The sequence below is a fragment of the Drosophila elegans genome, unplaced genomic scaffold (assembly GCF_018152505.1).
Source record: "Drosophila elegans isolate 14027-0461.03 unplaced genomic scaffold, ASM1815250v1 contig_814, whole genome shotgun sequence".
In the NCBI taxonomy this organism is placed as follows: Eukaryota; Metazoa; Arthropoda; class Insecta; order Diptera; family Drosophilidae; genus Drosophila; species Drosophila elegans.
This window is the reverse complement of record NW_024546167.1, coordinates 16809973-16832526: the sequence shown is the minus strand read 5'-3', so window position 1 is coordinate 16832526 and position 22554 is coordinate 16809973. Positions and strand designations below refer to the sequence as shown.

The following is a 22554-nucleotide window of genomic DNA, read 5'->3' as shown; positions in this document are numbered from 1 at the left end:
AGTGGTAAGAGGGGACCAGTCGCGCTTCGAAATCAAACTGTTGCCTCTTTCGGTTAGCTGTTTTGCTTTTGTGCCGCTCGAGGGGCAAGGCAATGTGGCGGCTCCAAGTTGGCGCCAAGTGCACGCGCTTGCCACTCAGCAAAACCCGAAAAGTGTATAAAAAAAAGTAAAAAACTGATTCTGGCTGGCAGGCCCAGAACAAAGCAATCTCGTCTGCGTATGTGTTTGTTAGCTGGTTGCAATAAACAACCATTTTTATGTGAAAACTCTTCAAACACGAAGGGGAAGTCACAGGAACACTGGCCCTATAAGGCCCGCATTCGAACGCACAAAGATGCAGCATCGTTAAATAATATTTCCAATCATAAACGATTGGCCAAAACAAAAAAAAATAAGAACTGATTCCAATCATAATTGACATTATTCCAAACATGCCTTTTCGAATATTTCTTGTTTTATTTTATAAGATAAGAAATTTAAGGCCAGATAAAAAAAAAAAAAAGCATAAAGAAGTTATTCTGAACTTGTTTAAAGTAAAGAGAAAATTGAAATTAAAGAATTAAAATATATAAATCTTTTTATTATGGAAAATTCTTGAGCTTCTTATTTATGATCACCAATAAAAGATAAACGAAAAACTTTTTAAATTGGTGTCTTAAATAAATAAAAAACATTGCCCTGAAGATTTTAATTTTTAAGTGGTAAAATAAACCACTTTTTAGTGTAACTGAAAAGGCTGATTAAAAATTGTCTAGGCCATAATAATAAAAATTGAATATACGAAGTCTTATATTATAGACAATTGTAGCCTCTTCTTTATGATCCCTTATAAAAGATAAACGAGAAACGCTTTAAATTGGTGTTGTATTGTAAAGTAATAATAAACATATTTTTGTTCTTTCATTAACTTTGATATTTGGAAATATCAAAACTAGTCTATTCGATAAATCTTTTAAAAAATGTATAAGTTAAATTCTAAATTTATCTTATTTAATTATCTCATTTAAAAAATTTATTTGTTTTTGGCAAACATTTATTTTCAAACCGATGAGGAAGGGAAGGTGCAAGCCCATCAAATATGCAGCAAAGATATATTTTTAGCCCCGACCAGCCAGTTAATGCGATGTTTGCGGCACGATCTCGACAAGGAGGCGGCAGGCGGCCCACGCCCACAGCCCACAGCTCACGGAGATCAGATCATCATGGTGACTATGGGACTCTGGTACTATGGTACTATGGAACCGAGATGATGATAAACGGATTGGGTGGTGGGGAGCTGGAGGAGCAGTGGGAGCACCGGGGAAAAACTGCACCCATGTGAGAGAGCGTTGGCAGCGGAAATCGTTAGCTGAATCATGCCATAAAATATTCCCCACATACGGCCGACAGTGCGTTGCAAAACTATAAAGCCATCTCGATTGACAGATCTGTGAAGAGATTGTTCTCTTTGCCTTTGCCATTACTTTTGCTGCCCACTGTTTACTGCCCGAAAGCAGCTGTTCAAAGTCGAGAATCTAATTAAAATCGCTATCCATATAAGGTAATTACGGGTCAATGTTAATATCTTTGGGGATTCGCTTTCCAAATTGGGCATTTTAGCCAGAAAAGGAAACACAATCGAATGCAATTACTATTAAAAGTGCCGAAGTTTCTGATTGAGTTTGTAATCTTAAAGCAGTTGGAAAAGTCAAGAGCTAACTTATCAAACCAGGTCAGTTATAGTAATTCAAGTCCGTTATCGAATTGGTTTAGTTGTTCTAGATAGAGCTAATCTGGTAATCACATTTAATTAGTGATAAAACTGGTTTCTTACTTAGCGCAATTGGCAAGATAAATATGCTATATTTTAGATTAAAGCATTGAACTAGTTATACAGATCTGTTGTATAGCCAATTAATAAATAAATTAGTTTTTTTTTTATCGGAGCTTTGTTATATTTAAAAAGAATTTAAAATAATTTAATAAGAATGATAAGAAGGTCTTTGTAGCTGATAGTTTTCCATGCAGATTAATCTAAAGATATTTCACTGTGCGAAGAAAAACAGAAAGTGCTTACGCTTCTTCACGCAGTCATGTGATCGGGAAAAGATACACAATTCCATATACTACTCGTAGTACACACAGTGCAAAACACACACCTGATGGCGGTGTTGGAGTGAGCTCATCAATGGAATGGCTCATGCATCATCAGCTCCCTAATTCCAATCTAAACAAAGGCAGCAGTAGTATCTGCAATAGCAACAACACAAATATGTGTGACGTCTGAAGAGATATTTAGCCAGGACACGAACCTCATTTGCAGAATTTAAGAAAAGCTAAATACTCTTTTTTTATTTGGAGAACATAATACTAAATACTCTTTCTAAAAATTGTTAAATGTTTTCAATAGGTTTTCTATAAAGAAAAATATATTAAACTATAAATGCCAAGAAAATCTATTATATTTTTATATAATCAAGAAAAAGTATTTAGGGGTGTAAAACTCACTTGATGTTTAAATATATAAAATCTAGGATTTAGATAAAAACAAATTCATATTTAGTTTTATACTAATGCTAAAAGTTAATTAATGAAATAATGAAAGATCGTTCTTAATCCATTACTTGGTAAATTTTTTTGTTGTACCTATAGATTAGATTAACCAAAAATTATTCTATACTATAACAATATATATTTAAAAGGGCATTTCCAAGTCACCCTTTTAATAACATTTTCCACTTGTGGTATTTGTGCTTTTCTGCACGATTTCCACCGATCGTTTTTTTAATTTTTGGAGGCCTGCGGACTGTGGGCGTTTGTTTTCATTTTCATGCCTTGTTTTCTGTGCTATACAATTTATATAATAATGTTAGGTTTTATTGTTCAACGTAGGCCGCGGCATGTTGTATTCCCCGGTATTTAATATAAATTTCGACAAAAGTGGGCGGCATTTTCCATAATTTCAATTTTCGGTCGGTCCTAATGAATTGGTTGCTGGTTGGCATTTGATTTTCGTATCTGATCCCCGGTCTCCTGCCAAAAGCGGATTTATTTATACTGGCAGATTTATTCACCCGGTCGCCAGAGACTATAGACTACAGACTACTTGTGACTTGCTGACGTCGTTTGGCTCTTTTTATCCAACCATCACCATCGCCATCACCATCTGATTCTGACTCTGATGTTTGTTTGTTTGCCTCGGGCTGCGGATCGGTCTGCTTTGCTTCGGTTTACTTGGCTATAATTCTTTTGGGGGCAATTTAAATTTAGTTGCCGCAATTGTTTGTGAGGTTGCCAAATTTTATCAAGGCATTTGCGCATTTAACAGTTGAATGGCGCAAGGGGGGAGAAACTTTCCTTTTCGAATTGGCATTAGATTAGACGACATTCCCCAGTAGATAAATTCAGCTGGATAACAAATTTCTGTGTAATCGACACTCTGGGAACTGGTTCTGCTTAGGTACAGGTACAGGTACGTGTACAGTGAACTGTCGCTAGCATCCGCCCACTGTTAACGCACTGTTGCGTCACTGTAGCCTAACATACTACATGTGGCGATTGAGTCGCCATTGTTAGGCGCAATGCGTTCGCGTTTGCGTTCGCTTTGCATAAATGCATTTTACAAGCGTTTAATTGACTTTCAAAACGTGTCACAGCCAATACAAACATGTTTTTGCTGTTAGCCAGCTGTAAGCGGCATGAATGGCTGGCTGCTTTGGTTTCTGTGCCTTCCGATAAATCAGCGGACCAACCAGTTATTTCCCAGGCTAAGATTGCCAAGCGGCGAAGATTGTGGGCGTTGGAGCGAAGTGCCCCGCCAAGTGCCTGAGGCGGCTGGGCTCTTAATCAAAAGGCTGTCAAAATTCTTAATAAAACGCGCTGCAGTCTCTCTAAATATTTGCAAGTGTCTCTCTTTTTCTCGTCGCATGCGTTTTAATTAAGTGTCGCATATTTTTAATTAAATCACAAACGCCCAGGCGACGCGACTTCTAGGCGATAATACTTGTAATAAAAAAAAAAAAAATAGCGTGGGCTCTGGAGGCAGCAGCTCCCAAAAGGGAGGAGCGTGAGTCGAGTCGTTTGGAGCAAATGGGACAGTTGGCACAACAAAATGCTAAACAAAATGTCTGTCTAGTTTTGAGTTTTTCTCTTATTTTTTTTTTTAATGCGTGGGCAGCCGGATGCTGTGGATGCTTCTGTGGAGCAGGGGGGAAGTCCCACCAACTCCAAAGCAACGACTTCAGAAGACACCTACACTCGGAATTGATCGGCTTGGACCGCCCTTTGCATAATCTGCATAAATCGTATCTCCATCTACATTAGCCTCAAATTGAATTGGCATTAGAGAGGCATCCGGGTATATACACTCTTGGTATATATCATATATATACTGTATATATACCTGTTTGGTGGACATGTGATCGAGCGGAGGAAACTGCTTGAAATGCAAAGCATAGAGCGCTGCATAAATTAGTTTCGAGAGAAGATAACGACGACGGCAGCGAAAACAGTTAAGAAAACAAAAGCCAAAGGGGTTGAGAGGTACACTTACAAAACTAGCTCAGCTAATGTCTTGAATTTATCTGATTGCCCTAACCAGCATTAGTAATTATTTTAATCTCCGCAACATCAGCATTATTGCCAGCCATTTACCCCACCGTGAAATCAATAACCAACAGTAGTAGCCCACATGGACTTGAAATTCTCGCCTGCGGGCTTTGGCTTCCTTCAATGGCTATGGCTACTGTGATTATTGCTGATGATGTTGCAACATTGGCAATGAAGTCATCATTATCTATTGGCTTCGGGTCTTCTATTGTGTGGCGCGCGCATGTGGGCAATAAATAAAATATTCGAGTACACAAAGAAAAATAAATAAATAAAATGGAAAGAAAATGATTGCCCGCCTGCTTTTTGGTCAAACGATTGCTAAATAAATCAAGCATACGCCCCGTAAATCAATAGCAATTAATTGTTTTCTTCCCATTTTGTTTTGCATACGCCCTCCAATGAACAATGACTTATAGATTGCCCACATAGCAGTTTTGTATAGATATTAACATACAATCATTGGCAATAATCTTGAATATAACGAGTATACGAAGAAAGTTTAGGAGCTTAATTAAGATTTCATTGTTAGGAAGCAGTATTTAAATACCAATTAAAAGTCACGAGCGAACGAAAAGTGAAGATGGAAATTAAAATAGAAAATTATTAGACAGCATTTAATTTTAAGGCTCAGTTATAAAGCAATTATTTAACAAAAAGTTTGAAATTAAATTGTTTTCATTGATTCTAAAGTCTTGAGAATTGTTAGCTCTGTGCCAGTTTTAACTAAAGTTTACAAACTTAGCTTTAACTTGTTTTTTTGCGGATTCGTCATGCGGAATGTGATTCAAGCTTTAAGCTTTCGGTTATTCCAAGAAATCAAATTACTATCATTCAAATCAGTTTCTGTAGAAATAGGAATTTATGCCAAGGTGTGAGCAAGATGGTCAAAAATGTATGATCCCAAAATCCTTGTGGGAATTGTATCTTAAGTTCTGAACAAACCCTAAAAATGGGATACACAGCCAAAAATAAATTAATCATCGGCTAGAAAGGGAGAGAATGGTGGCGAGGGAGCGTAACGACTTTAACCCAAAGTTGAAGTCAAAACAAAATCGTTTGTTTTCCTAATAAAAAAGAATGATGGCGAAGGTAAACGGGTTTTTGGCGGCTGTTGCCAAGCCTCTGTGGTTGTTGGTTGTTGGTGCTGCTATTTGCACACTCCACGCTTGGGCATGACAACTTTTAAAACGATTTTTCCTTATAAACGGCTATAATTAATGCCCGTGTGTTGCCTATTTTTATTTATTTTTTGGTGTGTTTCTATTTGATATTTGTCTCTTGGAGTCGCGTGGAAATTGTGAATGAAACGCTAACAGAAAAGTTAAATAAAAACAGAAACACAAATCCCAATCAGAAATCCCAAGCAGATGGTCGAAGCTAATGGTCAGATTTATGCCCGACACAATTTGGCTTATGCACTCTCCCCAATCTGCCCTCTCTTTCACTCTGTGGCAATTAAAAACAATTGCAGCAGCAGCATTCATACATCTGCGATTGTGCATAATTTTTCTATATTTTTTCGCTGCTTTTTCCCTCTGCATACGGCAGCCGAATCAACACAATCAGCTTTAATTAGAGAGCCCGACGGGCAGACCGCGCTGATTTGGCTTAATGATTTTTAATTGCAGGCGCAAATTATTAAAAAAAAAATGTATAAAAAAACATTTGCAAAAAAGTACATGTGCACATACAAATATGAAAAATGGATGCAGCTGGCAAAGTTCGGTGGCTAAATGGCAACTGGTGGGACCACCCAGGCGAAGGCGTTTAAAAACGCGCGAAAATCGCCAGTGTTTTGAACAAAACTATTACAGGTGAGTAATTTATTCAATGCAATTTTTATAAAAATAATAGAAGCCATGAAGAAATAAAAAAACCCACATTTATCTTTGTCGTAGCCTGTACTGATAACTATTAATTAAAATATGGGATAGGTATTGCAAATGTGACATAAATTTTATCTAAATTTTATTTAAACATGCTTAAGAATTCTAAAAGATTTTATAATCCAAAAAATTAATTTTTTGATAAATTTACTATCATTCTTTACCCGACAAGTTATCTTACATAACCTTTGAGCTGCTTTTATCCAGACTTTTAACTTTACTGTGGACTTTGAACTTACCTGAAACGAAAAGAAGTGGAAAAACAAATTAGCAATTGAAAGCAATCAATGTAGGGGCAAATTAAAATCACAAATAAAAACCATCATCTGTCCACATAAAAATCTTATCGGCCAGCGACTTTTATGACGGACATTGCATTACCAAGCGAGCGAAAAAAAAATATATAAGACTCAATTTGCATAATTCAACGGCAGCAGCGGCAGCAGCATCAGCAGCTGATACAATTTTTATTGCGATTTTATCAAGAAATCGAAATCGAAATGAGCAAACAGAATCGGGGGAGCAACGACATTGATATTGATATTGATATTGAGGCGATGATTGCCAATCATCATTCGCAGATCGCCGAAAGATCGAAATTGGAATTGGATTCGAATGCTAATCAGGAGGAGGCGTTAGCCAAAAGTCACTCAAGCCGAGATCCGATCATATGATTTGCTCCACAGTAGCGAATTGGAGGAGCAGTCTTTGTCGACTCTGCCTCGTTGCCAATGGCTGGGTCAAAATTAAAATAAAAACAACAGAGCGGCTAATTAGTCGTCGTCGTCTTGGCTGTTTCGCTCTTTTTGTTTCTAATTCGAAATTTATGCGCCTGCCAGACGAAATACCAAATGCTATTTGGCTAGAAATAAACTTGTACACAGACATTGTATATATAGTATATATGGCTATAGCTTGGTGGCGGCACGAAAATAAAGTCAAGCTGTCTGCGCATTTGTCGTCTGCGATTTGTTGGCAACACTGTGCGCGCGACTCCTTCCGAGAAGCGATTTATAATTGCCAAAGAGTCAAGGAGTCACATACTTGGCGCCCGACCAGGGACTCAAGGTATAGGATTTAAGCATAAGTGGGTGGTGGGTCATCAAAGTTCTCCTTCAAAACAAGATTTATAACAGCCAAAGAGGAAAGGAAACCACGATGGATGTCCAGGAATGAATCATTGAATGGCGCCCGAGCAGGGACTTTGCATACAAGATCCAAGCGAAGCGTATGTGGGTGGGCCAGCCAAACAACGAATGCAAGTCGCGTCAAAATGTCAATTCGATTTATGGCCACAGCCCAGTCCGCATACAAAAAAGACCAGCTACTCCAAACCGATAAGCCAGCAACATGTTGCTGCTACTGCTTGGGCAATTTTGCTACTGCAGCAGCAACATGTTGCTCCTCGCCTTTTGGCCAGACTGTTTGACTGCTGGCCATTATTGTTACGCTTTTTTTGGTCACCTGATGATGAATCAAACGCTGGCCATCGGCCACTCGCTCTAAGGCTGCCTTTTAAGGCTGCCCCGGCGACAGCATGACGTGTGCAGGCTTTTAATAGACAGGAAAGCATATATAAATCTCAGCCAGCAGACTGACAGACACCGAAAATATGCAAATTTTGTAGATAGAAAAACACGTATATATCTCATATTTATTTTATATGATATGCACATATGGCCAAATGAGCAATACGTGCCAATGTGCGTTGTCATTGGCTCTCGATTTGCGATTCGCGATCGCTATTCTCATTGTGCGACTAACAAAAGTTGTTGCCGTTGTGTTTGCAGTCTAATAAACATGCCGCCGTGCTGTCTGTCTGTGCGACACATTTACCTACCAACAACAAAAGCTGCCTGCTGAACGATGGGGTCCAATAAAAGTTATGAAATTTCGGGCAGCAGAGCGAGGCTATGGAAACATACCTCCAGCAATTAGCAGCACTTAATGGTAGAAAAAACCTAACAGGGAGTTGTTAATTCTTTCAGGATTAGGAAGGTGTTCTTAAAAAAGAATGTAGAACAATGACCTTGCGAGGCAGCCATAAAGTTACAAAGAAAGAATTGTGAGTGTGGCTGGATAAGAGCAGATATGATGTTAATCCTGCATAAGCCAAACAGCTACAGCAAACTCATAAAAATAACGGCGACGTTTATAGCTGAATGTAATGTGTACAGCAGAGGTTGACATATTAAAACCAACAAAATAAAAAATCTGTTTTTTAAATAACAAAATTTATTTTCGAAGTCTTTGATTAATAAGTGCATAAAACTAGAACAATAATATCACATTTAAATTTACACGATTTAATGTTAAAAACATTCTTTCGCATTCAATTATCTATTTTTAAGAAATAATTTTCAAAATAAGAACTCTAATTTTATATGAAAACTATTATGGCTTATTAATAATTTAAAAAAAAAAAACTTTCTTATGCCAAAAAGTTATCTTTAATTTTAACAAAACCGAACTAAGCTGATAATTCTGAACGCCACTGTGGCTCTGTGCACACATGTAAATCATCATAAAGCTGGGACCCCTAGCAGGCCCGAGATAATCGTTTCGAGCATTTAACGCATTTGTATGGAGTAAAAAAACGAAACCAAGAACGGCATGAAATCCACTCAAATTTCACTTCATTTATCACGAAATCCATCATCAGCCAAAGGCCAGCAGCAGTTAGCAAAGGAGCTGGAAAGTATGGAACACTGACGGAGGAGAACTGACGTGGGGCAGCCAAGTTACTTGCATTTATTTGATTTTGATTAATCGTCAACGAAATTAAGCGGAATTTTTTGGATGAGGCCGTAGCTGTAGTTGCTTGCTAATGGAGATTCTTATTATTTTTTGTTTTTTTTTTTTTGGGCCGGCAGGAAACTGCATTTACATATGCACACAGAGATGCATATGTATCTGGCAGATACATATCATTTCACTTGCCTGGCCTGGCCCCACAGCGAATTCCATGCCAATGTTTTGACAAACAGCAGCAGCTGCCGCCTACTCAGCATTCAGCATATCCGCATCATCCCAGTGCAGAATGCAGCAAAGGAGTGTATAACTCGGATGGATGGTTGGATGAATGGATGGATGGATGGAGGATCGGAGACCGGAGACCGGAGACCTCGCCTCGATCGTCATTTTCACGCGCCCTGTGCGAGGAACACATGTGTGCTACACACGCTGGCGACAGATCGCATCGGCTGATGTGGATGCTAAAGCTGAAGTTGATGCTGATCCACACTGCCTGGCAAAACAGGATATGCGGACGCTGCACTCGAACCGCAGCAGAACAGCAAAGGGCAAGAGACGTGGCTAAACAAACATATCTCAATTGAATGGTGATATTTGATTAAGAATAAATGGAATAATCTGTAGTTAATCGCCAAGTGACAGCTCAGGGGAATTTACTGTGAAAAAATATGGTTGTAAGTCTTCTAACCAGCCTTTTGGTTTTACTTAAAATGACTTCAGTACATTAGTGAATTAAATATGTATATATTGACTTAGGCTTTAATGCATGAACATATTTAAGGCTCATGCCTATTAAATATATAAAACTTTTTGAAGTGAAAATCTTATTTCCATTTTATTTATATTCATGTGACTTATCAAAATATGCAGCGACCCCTGGGACTAAGTCTATAGCGTTTTTAAAGACCGAAAAAAACACATCATAAAATTTTTAATCTTTCTTCTTTCTCTTGAATAATAAAAAAAACCCAAAATCATTTCAGTGGAAACCAGCTGAACAATATTATTATGACACTGCCGTTATTCAATCTAAAATATTCAAGTGCAATATACTCGTAATTATATGTTTTTCTAGCTTGTAAGATTTCTCTAGTTTTCTTCGAGATACGAGATTTTATTCCGTTATGCAATTTTCTCAGAACGAATCTGAAATTTCACGCTTCACACTGCTAAAGTAATTCCCTCCATAAAGGAAGTACAGGCCCAACACATATCATGTGCTCTAACGTTTTGATTGACCAAGTAAATCAGGTTTTATATGAATTCCCTGCCATTTGCTGCGATTCCGCGAACAATTTGTTAATTTTTCATCTGATAATCGCATCTTAATGAGCAACATTTCATTGTAATTGTAATTATTTTATTCATACTAAAGATCATGAGTTGCTTTTCCAGTGCCTTGTCAATGCCAGAATCGCTGATTTAATACGAATCCACGTAGCTGAGATATGGCCATTGGAAGTATATTAATGTGTCGCCTTGTTCCGTCTGAAGACGAGACAACCGTCTAGTCGATGGTTTTTGTGCTGAAGGCCCAAGAAATCAAGAAATCAATGACCCGCATTTGCGTGTGCTTTTTGGCCGGGGAAAATCGACAGGTTGGCATTTAAGTCAAATTAAAAATACAATTTCGCTGAGGAAATGTGTGCGAAAAAAAGTGCAGGCCGCAGCAAATAAATACAAAATGTGTGTTCAACACGGGTACAGTTAATGTTTGGTTTACTTTGGTTTAAAAATCATTTTTATAGTTATGCGCTGAGGCGGCTAAAAACGCTAGGAAAACGCACTCAAAATGCAACCACACGCTCGTCGTAAAAAGAAACGTGCGCTTATGTACTTGACGTCTGTCTATATCATTTAATTTGTTTTTGTGCTTTGCTTTGCGCCTATTATTATTAACATATAACTATTTTTGTTTGTTTACGCGAGCGAACAGGCGGCGGCAGACGACAAAATTGATAAGATTAGCGCTCGGAACAACCAAACCTGGCCCCTAAACACAGCAGCGGCCTGCCGAACGGTCGGTCAAATACCTGGGAATTAGTATTTACTACCCCCCAGACCCACACTTCCATGGTCTTATCAGCATTCGTCGGTCGCAGTATCAGTTAGAAAGCACAATTTGTTGCCCCAGCCGATTCCACGAAACATTTCGAGGCGTCGAGTGCTTCGATTCCAATATATAGGTAGAATCATGACAGGTCTGCACTTGGCTTGATGGAAGTGAAACTGGGCCATCAACTGTCCATCGAAGCTTATTCTATTTTTCAATCAAATGCCGACTTTCTGTGAAAGGTTTTTCGAGGAAAACTCAGTTTTTGGGCGTGGGTGTATACTATGCGCCTTTGTCTTTTCCTTTGCCATTGCCTTTCGAACTACACAATGCCCACATCAAAAGGTGTTTTTCGTATTTGTTGCGCTTTCGAGGGTTTTTATCTGTTTTGTCTGCTGTTTGGCATTTGTTGCGATTTGTCATGGGCGCAACCGACTGACCAAGAGGACGTCGAAGGGGACGGAAGCCACCCGTGGCGAATTTATTATTAAGTAAGAGACCCGAACTGAGAACGCACAACTGCACAACAAAGCAAATCAAATAAATAAGCTGAGAGATATGCACCTGGACGGATGCCCAGACGATTGGCAGGCGTTTATAAGTCCCAGCGAAAATAAAAACAAACCAACTACAATTTTAAATTCAAACACATTTTAAAATGTTTTTAACAGCGGAAATTCTTGATTTCATATAGTGTGCGGCGCAACAACTGTGGCTTATAGTTTTAACCACTTTATATAATGGCACTATAAACTTTATGACATTGCTATTGGCTGTCTTAGAATAAACTAAAAACATTTATTTATTTTTTATTTATCAAAAGTCATAAATGCTTGATTGCATTTACATTTATTTGCTGACCAAGTTTGGGAACTTCTAAAAATTGGCCAAAATAAGTATTTATTTAATTGCGTTAACGTAAAAAAATATCACATAGTTTGTGCAGTTCATTTATTTTAATTCCTAACTAAATTTAAAACTGCATTTAAATGTTGATTAACGAACTGCATTTTTACTGCTGAGTATAATTTCTGGCAACTCTACATTAAATAAAAATTGCATTTAAATGTTGATTAACTGACCGCTTTGAATTTTACGGCTGAGCATAGTGTCTAACAAATCTACATTAGATTTCCTGGCCATTCACTATGTTCAAATATTATCAGAGTTGTTGAAAGATCAACCAATGTGCTGCTCTAAGAGGATGAAAAGGGATTATATCAGTGTGTATCTACCACGCGCGGTCGTACAATTCATTTGGCTGTCTAAGCCCAAATCAAATGCTCAGATGCATATCAAAGTAATCTAAGCAAATGAAATGAAATGAAATGACAACAAAGTTGGGCACACAAAAAGGCATAAAATATGTGCATACAACACCCCAGAAAGGAGTTTTGAGGAGAAAGGGGAACCCATAAAATTGACAGCTGATCTTTTTTCTCTCCCTTTTTTTTTTGGATTTTGGTTTTTGTATTTTATCCACTCCTACAGCAAGGGGTGCCCAGATTGTGGTTCTCTGTTCCTCTTCGTATTATTTGTTCGTTTTTCAATCTTTTGGCTCGGTTCTACCTGCTCAGGGTCATAAAAAATTAAGAAAAACATGCACAACTCCATGGAGAGAAACGGGGAGAAACGTCGCATATTTTAAGCTGATGGAATCTCCTTGGGCTGGTCAGGAGATCCGAACCGAACCAATCCAATCCGATCCGATCCCAGAGCACACTTGACATAGAACCAGAGCCGAGAACAACAAAACGCAATTAGAAAACGAATTTCAATTGAAATCGGGTAGGGGAACGGAGAACGGAGGGTAACCAACAGGATATGCCAAGAGATTTGTAATATGAGCACTGCATACTTATGAGACCATGATCATGGCGATGATAATGGCACTACTAGATGGCCATGTCCGCCGAACCGATCCACTGGCCGATAAGCGACAAGTCTGAGCCGCAGTGAAAGCTTCGGGGAAAATCTGCCAGAGAATCGCAACTAAAACCATAAATGGCCAGGAAGCCCAGTTAAATGCCAGTTAAGGAAACCACTCGAAATGTAAATACTCCTCTTTTACGAGCAAATAATTAAATAAATACTACTTTTATTGAGCATAACTGGTAAGTTCACTCGTTTTATTTTCCTTTCAACTAAGCTTGTAGTTTTTTAATAGCTCAGAGGATCATGATAAGGCAAAAATCGGGTTTTGTACTTATTTAACAGTTTCAACGGAAAGCCCTTTTCGTATGGGATTTTTATAGCTTCTTATAGTGGCATTAAGATTTTCAAAAATAATAAACAAACAACAAAACAACATATCAACACATGTTAGAAAATATATTTAATTCAAAGTTCACACAAAGTCAATAACAAATATTTTGGTTTTGCCATCGGACATTCTATTAGCATATCTATAAATACTTTTTAGGCAGAAGCAAAATAACACGTAAATGGTTTATCAGCTTGGTATTTTTATCTATCATAAAGACTGTTATCGCTGTCATACTAACATGATATGATAATAAATATTTAAAAATTGAGTAGAACTTATCAAACTGATATTGTTTTGGACTTTTTCATATATAGGGGAATTAAAGTCTTAGGGAAATGAACTGTCATTGTCCAATTTTCGGGAGAGCTGGGTAAGCACGGTTTCCGCTTTTATTTTCAAATCCTCTTACAATCCTTACTAAGAGCATGTCTAAATTATTGAAAGAAAAATATAAATCATATCAAAGTGATTTTCGTAAAGGTTATGGGAATGTGTAGATACTTTTAGCGTAGTAAGGGATCTAAGAACTAAGCAAAAACCCTTTTAAATACCATTCGATTTTCCACAAAACCAATATACCCCAATAGCCCAATCGGACAATTGTTTTTCCTCGTTTTCAAGGTGCACGAGAGAAAAAAGCAAAGAAATGTTATATTAATATTTACCATGAGCCTTCTTCTTTCTGGATTTCGGCGCCATGTCTGATGGCTACAACAACAGCAATGCGGCAACGACGCTGATGATTTTTATACGGCGGCGGCTGCAATGCAACTTAGTTGTTGTTGCCTCGGCCGATCGTCGTTCTTGCTGCGCTGCGCTGTGCTGCTCAATGTGTTGTGTTGTTTTTTTTGTTGGCCTTCCTCCTTCTCTATATAGACGGGATCCCGGGTGTTTGGGGCCAGTTTCCCCTCAAATATCCCCGTGCCCCGTGTTATTTTCCTTGGCTCTGTTCGCTGTGCAGCAAAACAATAAACGCGAGGCGAAGCGAGGCAACAGCAGCAACAAAAGCAAAACAAAAGCACCAGGAGAACTGGATTCGAATCTCTTTGGGGGTTTGGAGACCGGGAGCCGGGAGTCGGGAGTCGGGGTCTTAAGGCTTCAGTCTTCAGTCTTTAGACTTGGGTTTTGTTTATAGGCAGGCGGCGGCGGTCAAGCCGGCGACACCATGGAGCCAAATGAAAAAGACGAAGATAGCAAGATGGGCGAAATTATGGGTTTCGGCCAAAACTTGATCCTGCGCTGCCGCTTGTCTCTTTCCGCCGTGTTTTTCCTTTTTTTGTTTTGCTTGGTGTGAGCGCGTGATCACGTTGATTATAATTATATACGAAAGGTGGCAATACAAATCAGGTGAAACTCAATCCCCAAGTTTAGGAATATCCTGTGTTTTAGTTGTTTTTTTCTCTCTCTTGTGTTTACACTATTTATAATTATTAGCACTTGCACTGGCTTAACAATAGAGCTTTTGGGATAATTTTCTATTTATAATCTTTAAACATTTATAGCCTTTTAAACACTTTTGTTATGTTTTTATTTAGTTACAAATATTTCCGTAAGGCACAGTTAGTTTCAAAACAAATCAAAAATATTTGTTTTTTGATGAAAGACGAGGCGAGATGCTTAAACGAATTCGACAATTTCTGGGATTGTATCTGAATACGGTCTTGCTTAACAATCCGGTGGATACGTCACGACTCGCGGAGAACGTATCTACGAATGTGCAACAGGCCAAAACGCCGCTGCTAGTAGACCCAAAAGAGAGAGCGGAAAAAGAAAAAGAGAGTGAAAATCAAAATAACGAGAGAGACCAGTCAGAAACGCGTGAACATGCGACAGGCAGGCGTTTAAAAACGCACAGCTCAGTATCTTGCCCGCGTTTAAAAACGCGCGAGAGCTAAAGATACTCTCACCGCTCTCTCTTCAGCTCTCTCTTCGTTTACATTTGTTCTTGTTTTGCCATCATACTCTCACTTGAATTTCAAGTTTTTTTCATGTATAGGTGTGTGCGTGTGTATCTTGATCTTTGAGTTAGCATCTTTGTTGTTGTTGTTTTTGTTGTTCGTGCTCGTATTTCTTTAGCTGCTTATTATAACTGACATATCTAGATGGTGGATATATATACATATATGGGGGGAAAATATCGGAAGAATCGGCAGGGGAAACGACTGCACATAATTGCCGAGGAGAGGGCCCTTCTGCATGCACTTTTGCAGAAATAATAACAGTTTTGGTCGAATTTGTTAGCGGGCAAACGTGTGATTAGCAGCAACACCATTGCCAACTAATAGTACGACGCCTCCTGTTCTCCCGAGCGCATCCATGAGATACTATTTCCCCCTTTCCCTTCCCCCCTTACAATTGCATTGCATCCTCAGAGTTATCGTTCTTCCAGCCTCTGCGGACTCATTAGCCGCACAGTAGTCGCTGCTAATTATGGCTCAGATTCTGAGGTTTACCAATTCTTCTACCTGTCGTGAGCGTTTAGTGCTTAGCACTTCGGCTTTCTTCAGGTAACTCCTGGCATTAAAAATGCATTTGAACCGCCGGCCGACCTCTGTGATCCGCGCATAACTTGCTCATTTTGTTTATGGCCCGCGATAACACCCGGCAGAATCATTTGCCCCCGAACTTTAACATCCACCTCGGTCGACATATCTTTCTGTTTTTATTCAAAAAACATAGAAAACTGCCAGCTATCACTCTCAAAAAAAATATACAATTAATTTGAAAAACAAAATATTACGAGCAAATGGGGAAAGCAACTCCCAATTCATAATAACGATTTCATAGAAGTTACAAATAAATTCATTCTAAAATTCTTTTATACAAGAATCAATTCCTTTTTCTTTAGTGAAAAAAACGAACTAATTTTTTTTACACAAAAAGATAAGGATTTTCTTAAAATCAAATATATGAGCAGTTTTATTAACGTTTACTATTACGATTAAATAGCCTTAGGTTAAAAATAATTTATATTGTTACAACTGTAAATATTGATTTAACTATGGATTTTTTAATTGAAAATAAAATCAAAATTCTTCTTTGTGCATTTCCACTTGAATTCCAGTGCTGATCTTTCGTTTATTATCACGCCCGCGGCCATAATTCATTTCGATCTGGTTCGGGGTCTGCTCTGCTTTTGTCTAGTCAAAATCTCTGGATGAGATGCCCCCAGCTCCAGCTCCCTAAATGCCCGGATTGTGGATGTGGCTGGGGCTGGTGGTGGTGATGCTGCTGCCTCCGAGGTGTGATTTCTCAAGTGTAGGAGTCATGCGGTGCACAGCCAGACGCTGAGAGGATGCACCAGAGCCAGAGAATGGGAGAAAGGGCGAAAGGGGAACTGAGACAGATAGAGGGAGCGACAGAGAAGGAGACTTTCAAAGGGTCTTGGTTAATATCGGCCAGAGGGCAACTAAGGCAACTCGTGTACCCGTGTTCAGAAGGAGCCAGAAAATCAAGTTGGATCTGGGGATTGGGGATGCCATCAATTGAATTTAATGGATAGCAGCATACCATTTAAATTTAATTCGTTAAAGGAATTAAGGGAGCTCAGGTTTAGCAAAATACATCTTAGAAAATTATATTTTTTATCTTCAAAAAAATTAAACAGTTTCCGTTTCTAAATTGAATTTAATTTCAAATGGCGATTGCGATTTGCTTTATTTCTAATTTTTTTAGATAAGGCTTTTATTACCTTTTTATAAAAAAAGGTAGGAAAACATATTGAATGAAATAAATTTCCAGAAATAATAATCAAAGCAGTCATATTGATACTAAATACTAAAAGAAGCTCCGCTTATTTTAAAGTCATTAATTTGTTTTCTGGTCGGCCAAGCTTAACAAACGGACAGTTTGAAATAAAGTAGAATGTGCAGGGTCCATGACACTTGTAGAACTCAATTGATTAGTGGCGGAATTCTGAAAGTTTTTCTAGCGCGAAATTTCTGAGCGATCCGTGCTAATTCGCGCAATGTAGGAACGGGAGGATTTGCTGCAATGCCCAATTAGCACCTGTGCTAAAAAGCCTTTGGCCGAGACTTTGATTTGTTCGTTCCATTAGCACTGCACAGTTCTCTCAAATTTGTTTGCCTTAGTGTTTGCGAGACGGTGCGGGGACTAAAGGTTGATTCTAACCATATATGTATATTTATTTTGGGCTCTACACAATAGAAAATCCATGTTGAATTTTCGAGTATTTCGTGTGAAAAGCGTAGGAGTGGGGCGGGGATGAGACTATACGATCCGTACAATAAACACAAAACGGGGCCGACACTCCCTGGGAAAAGGCCAGACAAACTGGCGGGCCGAATGAATCTGTATCTGTATCTGTAACGAATCTGTATCTTTTGGGATTGTTGTTAGAACTGAACATTAGATACACAAAGATGGAGAGTGGAAACCCTCGGGTCACTGCAACATGGCCAACAGATGTGCGCAACAGGCTCCCAATCAACGAAATCACCAGAAATCAGACAAAAGCCGAAGGTCTCGGGAAAGGTCCAAGATGTCACTGGAGTGTGGCTGGGTCCTAAATCAAAGTCAAGCAATGCTACCCGATTGTTCTTCGTCTTTTCTCTCTTTTTGTTATTTTGTGTTTTTCTTTTGGTCGGTAGCACTGTCCAGGCATCTCACGGATACCAGTCTGCTGAATCTGTATCTGCAGCATGAAAATGTTCGTATTGTACCAGAAATTTGTGTCAACCAACGTGGGCGACACTTTATTGTGTGCCCGTGTTGTTGGGTGTGTGTAAAAATAAACCAAAGACATTTCATGTTGTCAGCAACATGTGGAAAAATGCTCGGAATTCGTTCCATTCTTGCACACATTTGCAATGAATTAAGATCTGATAGATACACACAAACACACACACACACACACGAAAAGTCGAAAAGCTGAAAAGCAGAACAGCCTGGCAGCTCTTCATTACCACCACAAAATCCCCTTCATCAAAAAAGAACTGAAGTGCAAGTCAGTTTCGATTCCATCCCAGGTTCGTTTCGGTTCGATTCTTTTTCTCCTCTCTGCTGCACTTCACGTGTCCAAGGTGAGGTGTTAAAGTTTAATGGAATTTCAACAACGATAAATTATAATTACACGCAGTGTGTGCTGGGCATAAATCTACCCACACACACATTTGGCTATGAAGCACACAGATACTCCTCTGCCGCGTCAAACATAATTTGTAAACGCATTAAGTATTCACCCCATTAACACCTTTTGAGGGTGACTGCAGCCTATCGGCTCTATTAATATATTTTTTCAAACAAAACCTAATGCCAAACGAATCGTTAGAGGGAAGGTCTTCTCTCCGCAGACGGAAAACAACTGGAATCTAACGAGAATCGTATGCCGCATTTGGCGAGCGTCGTTCACCGTCCTCGATAGTATAGTGGTTAGTATCCCCGCCTGTCACGCGGGAGACCGGGGTTCAATTCCCCGTCGGGGAGAATGTGAAAACATTTCTTTTCTTTTGTTGCTTAGTAAATTTTTTTTAAAAGCTTTTTAAGGAGTTTGTCATCTTCAGCTTTAAAAGATATATTTTATTGTAAATGAAAAGTCAATACATTGTTATTTTTCTCATTAAGAAACATCAAAGTATTAACTTAGCAATACAAAAAAACGGCATTGTTAGTTTAATAAATTCTTTAAGCTTAATTATTAATCGTACTGAATGGATATCTTTATATTGCTATGTTTTAAAAACATAACCCGTATTTATTGATTTGCTTAGTTTGTTGATCTTTTTATAATATTTGTGCTGCAATTTATTTTTTAAGACAAAATAAATAAAAGTAAAGAAAAAAAATGTTTTCACATCTCTCCCCGACGGGGAATTGAACCCCGGTCTCCCGCGTGACAGGCGGGGATACTAACCACTATACTATCGAGGATGTTGAACTATGCTTGCCCAACTCGAAATATGTGTTTGCTGGTGATCTTTCTTACAAGGTTCTAAAGATCTTTAGCTATTTTTGGACTTAAAAAACTTTAAATGTCTATGAGATGAGAAGTAAAAGCGAAACAGATAAGATAAATATGAACTAGATTATTTTACTTGAGTTTTATTTAGGCATTTCCGTTTTTGACGATTCGTAACAAAAATAGCTACAAACATTTGATTTCCTCTATTCCCTTTTGCCCAAAGAATCATAACTTGTCAAAGTCAATACTTTGCCCAAACTTACCATTTTCCATTGCTTTGCTTTTCTCGTTGTCGGCTTCTTCGAATCCCTCTGATCCCGGTCCAGATCCCATTTCCATTCCGCTCAAAGCGGCTGCAGCGATGGCTTCAACGTCTGGTCGAACATTCGCACTGAATTCACCTACAAGGCAAATAGAAATCGGGCAATTCGAAATATAAGTAAATTGAAAAACTGTGTAACTAATTTGTAAACAAAAAGGGAGAGAGCGGGCACTTGAGTTGCTCTCCTCTGGCGCCAGGCAAATGTCAATTAATAATTTAACAACAACAATTGCGCGTTTGTCGGGCGCCTGAAATACGAGATCTTAATTGAAAATAGAAATACAGAAGAAGGGAGACATTGGAGAGAAAAAAAAAGAGGGGAGAATGAACAACTTCCAATCTCTTCCTGCAACGGATGAGCGGATGAGCGTGGGCCAAGTAGACAGCTAAACGTGTGTCATAAACTTGGTCAAAAGGCCGCAAAATTTAGTGCCTTCACTGCGGCTGCGATGATCAGAACCAGTTGCCAAGTAGTCAGAGTCATCTTTAAGATACTGTTTGACAGCTCGCCGAGATTACGTCTAGTTCTGTCGTCTGCACGTTGCAGACTTGCAGGATGGACGTTGAGTTCCCCCAAGACAGCTCAAAAAGCCCACGCCAAGTCAAGCCGAGAGTTCCAACAATCCCCCCTCCCCCCTCATGAAGAGGTGCTAAAACCCCACTGAGCCAACTTTCAGAGGAAATCAGCGGAAGCGACTCAGACGCTGTCTCAGCTGAAGGAATACCCCTCCAGAGGTGTGCACTACTGAACCGATGTTTTCCCCCTCAATTTGCCGAAAACTAATGAGCAAACTTTATACGTAAATTGATAAACAAAAAATTGGGACTGACTGACTGGCTTATCAAAACATTAGTTATTATTTATGATGCGTCTCATTTCGAGAGCTGGAAAAATATATACATACATATGTACATATGTGTGCCACTCGACGGGCAATTGAAATCGCACGCGCGTTTTGGGTGGGCGAGGAAAGTCGCGATTCCGATTCCAGTCCGAATCTGTCAAAACGCGATACGATGAATTATGGGAGTGCATGTACGATAAAAAGCTGCCATTGATGGAGAGGCAGTGGGAAATGCCGAAACCGACGAACGGATTATCTTAATTACAACCATAGAAGAGTTGTAAATTAATGGAACTCAATAAAAGTTTAGCGTAACATGAATTGGGGCATAAATTATGATGTTATGTATATTGGTGGACTCGATTTTAATGAGTAAACTTAAATTTACAATCTGGATTTACGCTTAAATAAATCCATATTTTTTTGTAAGTCACGTCTTTTACTCTTTAAAATGTACTTTTCTGAATTTGTTAGATTTTCAAAAACATCTTTAATTAAAATATTTAATTAAATTAAATATGAAATTACTAAAATCAAATATTTTTATTAAAACATGTGTGTTCAAAATGTTATCTTAGAAAATGCACAAACTTTGTAAGAAAATGCTGTTGACTAAAATTATTTCATTAAAGTAAAGTAAGTAAATATAATAAAATTAATAACCAATATACAAAAACCTTATTAATCAGTCAGCTTAAAGTCCTTTTTTATGATCAATAGCCTAAAAACAAGCCTTTAAATAGTGTAATACTAATGTAATTTGAAATTACTTTCCAGTGCAACCACGAAGTTAACCGAAGCATTGATAAAAACCCAAACACGACCCATGTCTGTGGCTTGACTATCGCTAATTGATTGAGTGCCTTGCACTTGTCGACTCCGTTCGCAGACCGAACTACGTAATTCCCAAAACGCGTCTAATATTTTCGCCACTTTAGTGTTGTCCCTAACACTCTTTGGCAGTTACATAAGCCATCTATCAAAGATCGCAAATTGCTGGGTGGAAAACTCGCGGCTCTTGTGTTCGACACATTTCCAAGAACCCAAGCCTAAAAACAAAACAAAACAAAACATAAACGTGACAATCCATGTGGGTGCAGCCGAAGAACAACCATGGACAAAAAGGGGGAAAAGGTAAGGTGTTGGTAACTGATTTCGTATGGGCAGAACATGGCGACAATAACCAAACCCCGGGCACAAATTGGAGCACGTGCAAATTGGCTATCAATCAATATGCATATACGGGTACAACGATACTCTATGATGATATAGTTCGCATCGCTTCAAAAGATTCGCAATTACGTAGAAATAAAAGCAAATGCCGACTGCATTGCAAATGAATTGAATGACTGCCAGCCCATGGGGGAATTGGTTAAGCCTTTATGACACTGGACTCAAGAAGAGGTAGCAAATTGTGATACCATTGGAAATACATATATTAAATTTAGTTTATATCATAATCATGCATTTAAGAATTTTTTAAATTAATTTAATTAATTAAAATTAATTTAACAACTAAAATTTGTGTAAAAACAGTGAGAGTATGGTGCCATTAAAACTTTTTTATTGTTTAGCAAAAAACAATGAACACTCAAATAAGTATTAAAGTCATTTGAAATTTATGGTTACCTCACACGTTCTTTTATAATTTCCTTAATAAATTAATTTCCCAGTGTCATTAAACCATTTTTCAGATGGTCAGTGAGAGAAAACCAATTGGGTGTGGTCTGGGTAACAGGGCTTTCCAGGGGCTCGGTCGGTTGCCCACTGAACTTTGCTTGCCTTTGGCTGTTTTTCCTAAAACATTTCAAGTACCGCATTTGCTGCAAAAATTCGCCCCTCGAGTGCAGTAGCCCAAACAAAAACATGGCCAACATTGTTGCCTCAGATAAGAAAAACTTGGCTGGCAAGAGGAAAA

At 38.5% G+C, this 22554-nt stretch overlaps 1 protein-coding gene and 2 non-coding genes across 4 annotated transcripts in view; 1 reads left to right on the top strand and 2 right to left on the bottom strand.

Moving 5' to 3' along the window:
• Positions 1-22554, bottom strand: part of LOC108149342 (bone morphogenetic protein receptor type-1B) — a 58069-nt gene that overhangs the window by 5297 nt on the left and 30218 nt on the right. The window contains exon 2 of one of the 2 annotated variants that reach the window (XM_017276830.2): positions 19733-19870. In XM_017276830.2, coding sequence (XP_017132319.1) covers positions 19733-19870 — 138 coding nt within the window. Of the gene's footprint in view, positions 1-14214; positions 15248-19732; positions 19871-22554 lie in introns of those variants that run through there. The other variant, XM_017276831.2, reaches the window with a different exon arrangement.
• On the top strand, positions 18923-18994 carry Trnad-guc. The gene has a single exon. It is a non-coding gene; the product is annotated as a tRNA-Asp (tRNA).
• On the bottom strand, positions 19367-19438 carry Trnad-guc. Its single transcript has one exon. It is a non-coding gene; the product is annotated as a tRNA-Asp (tRNA).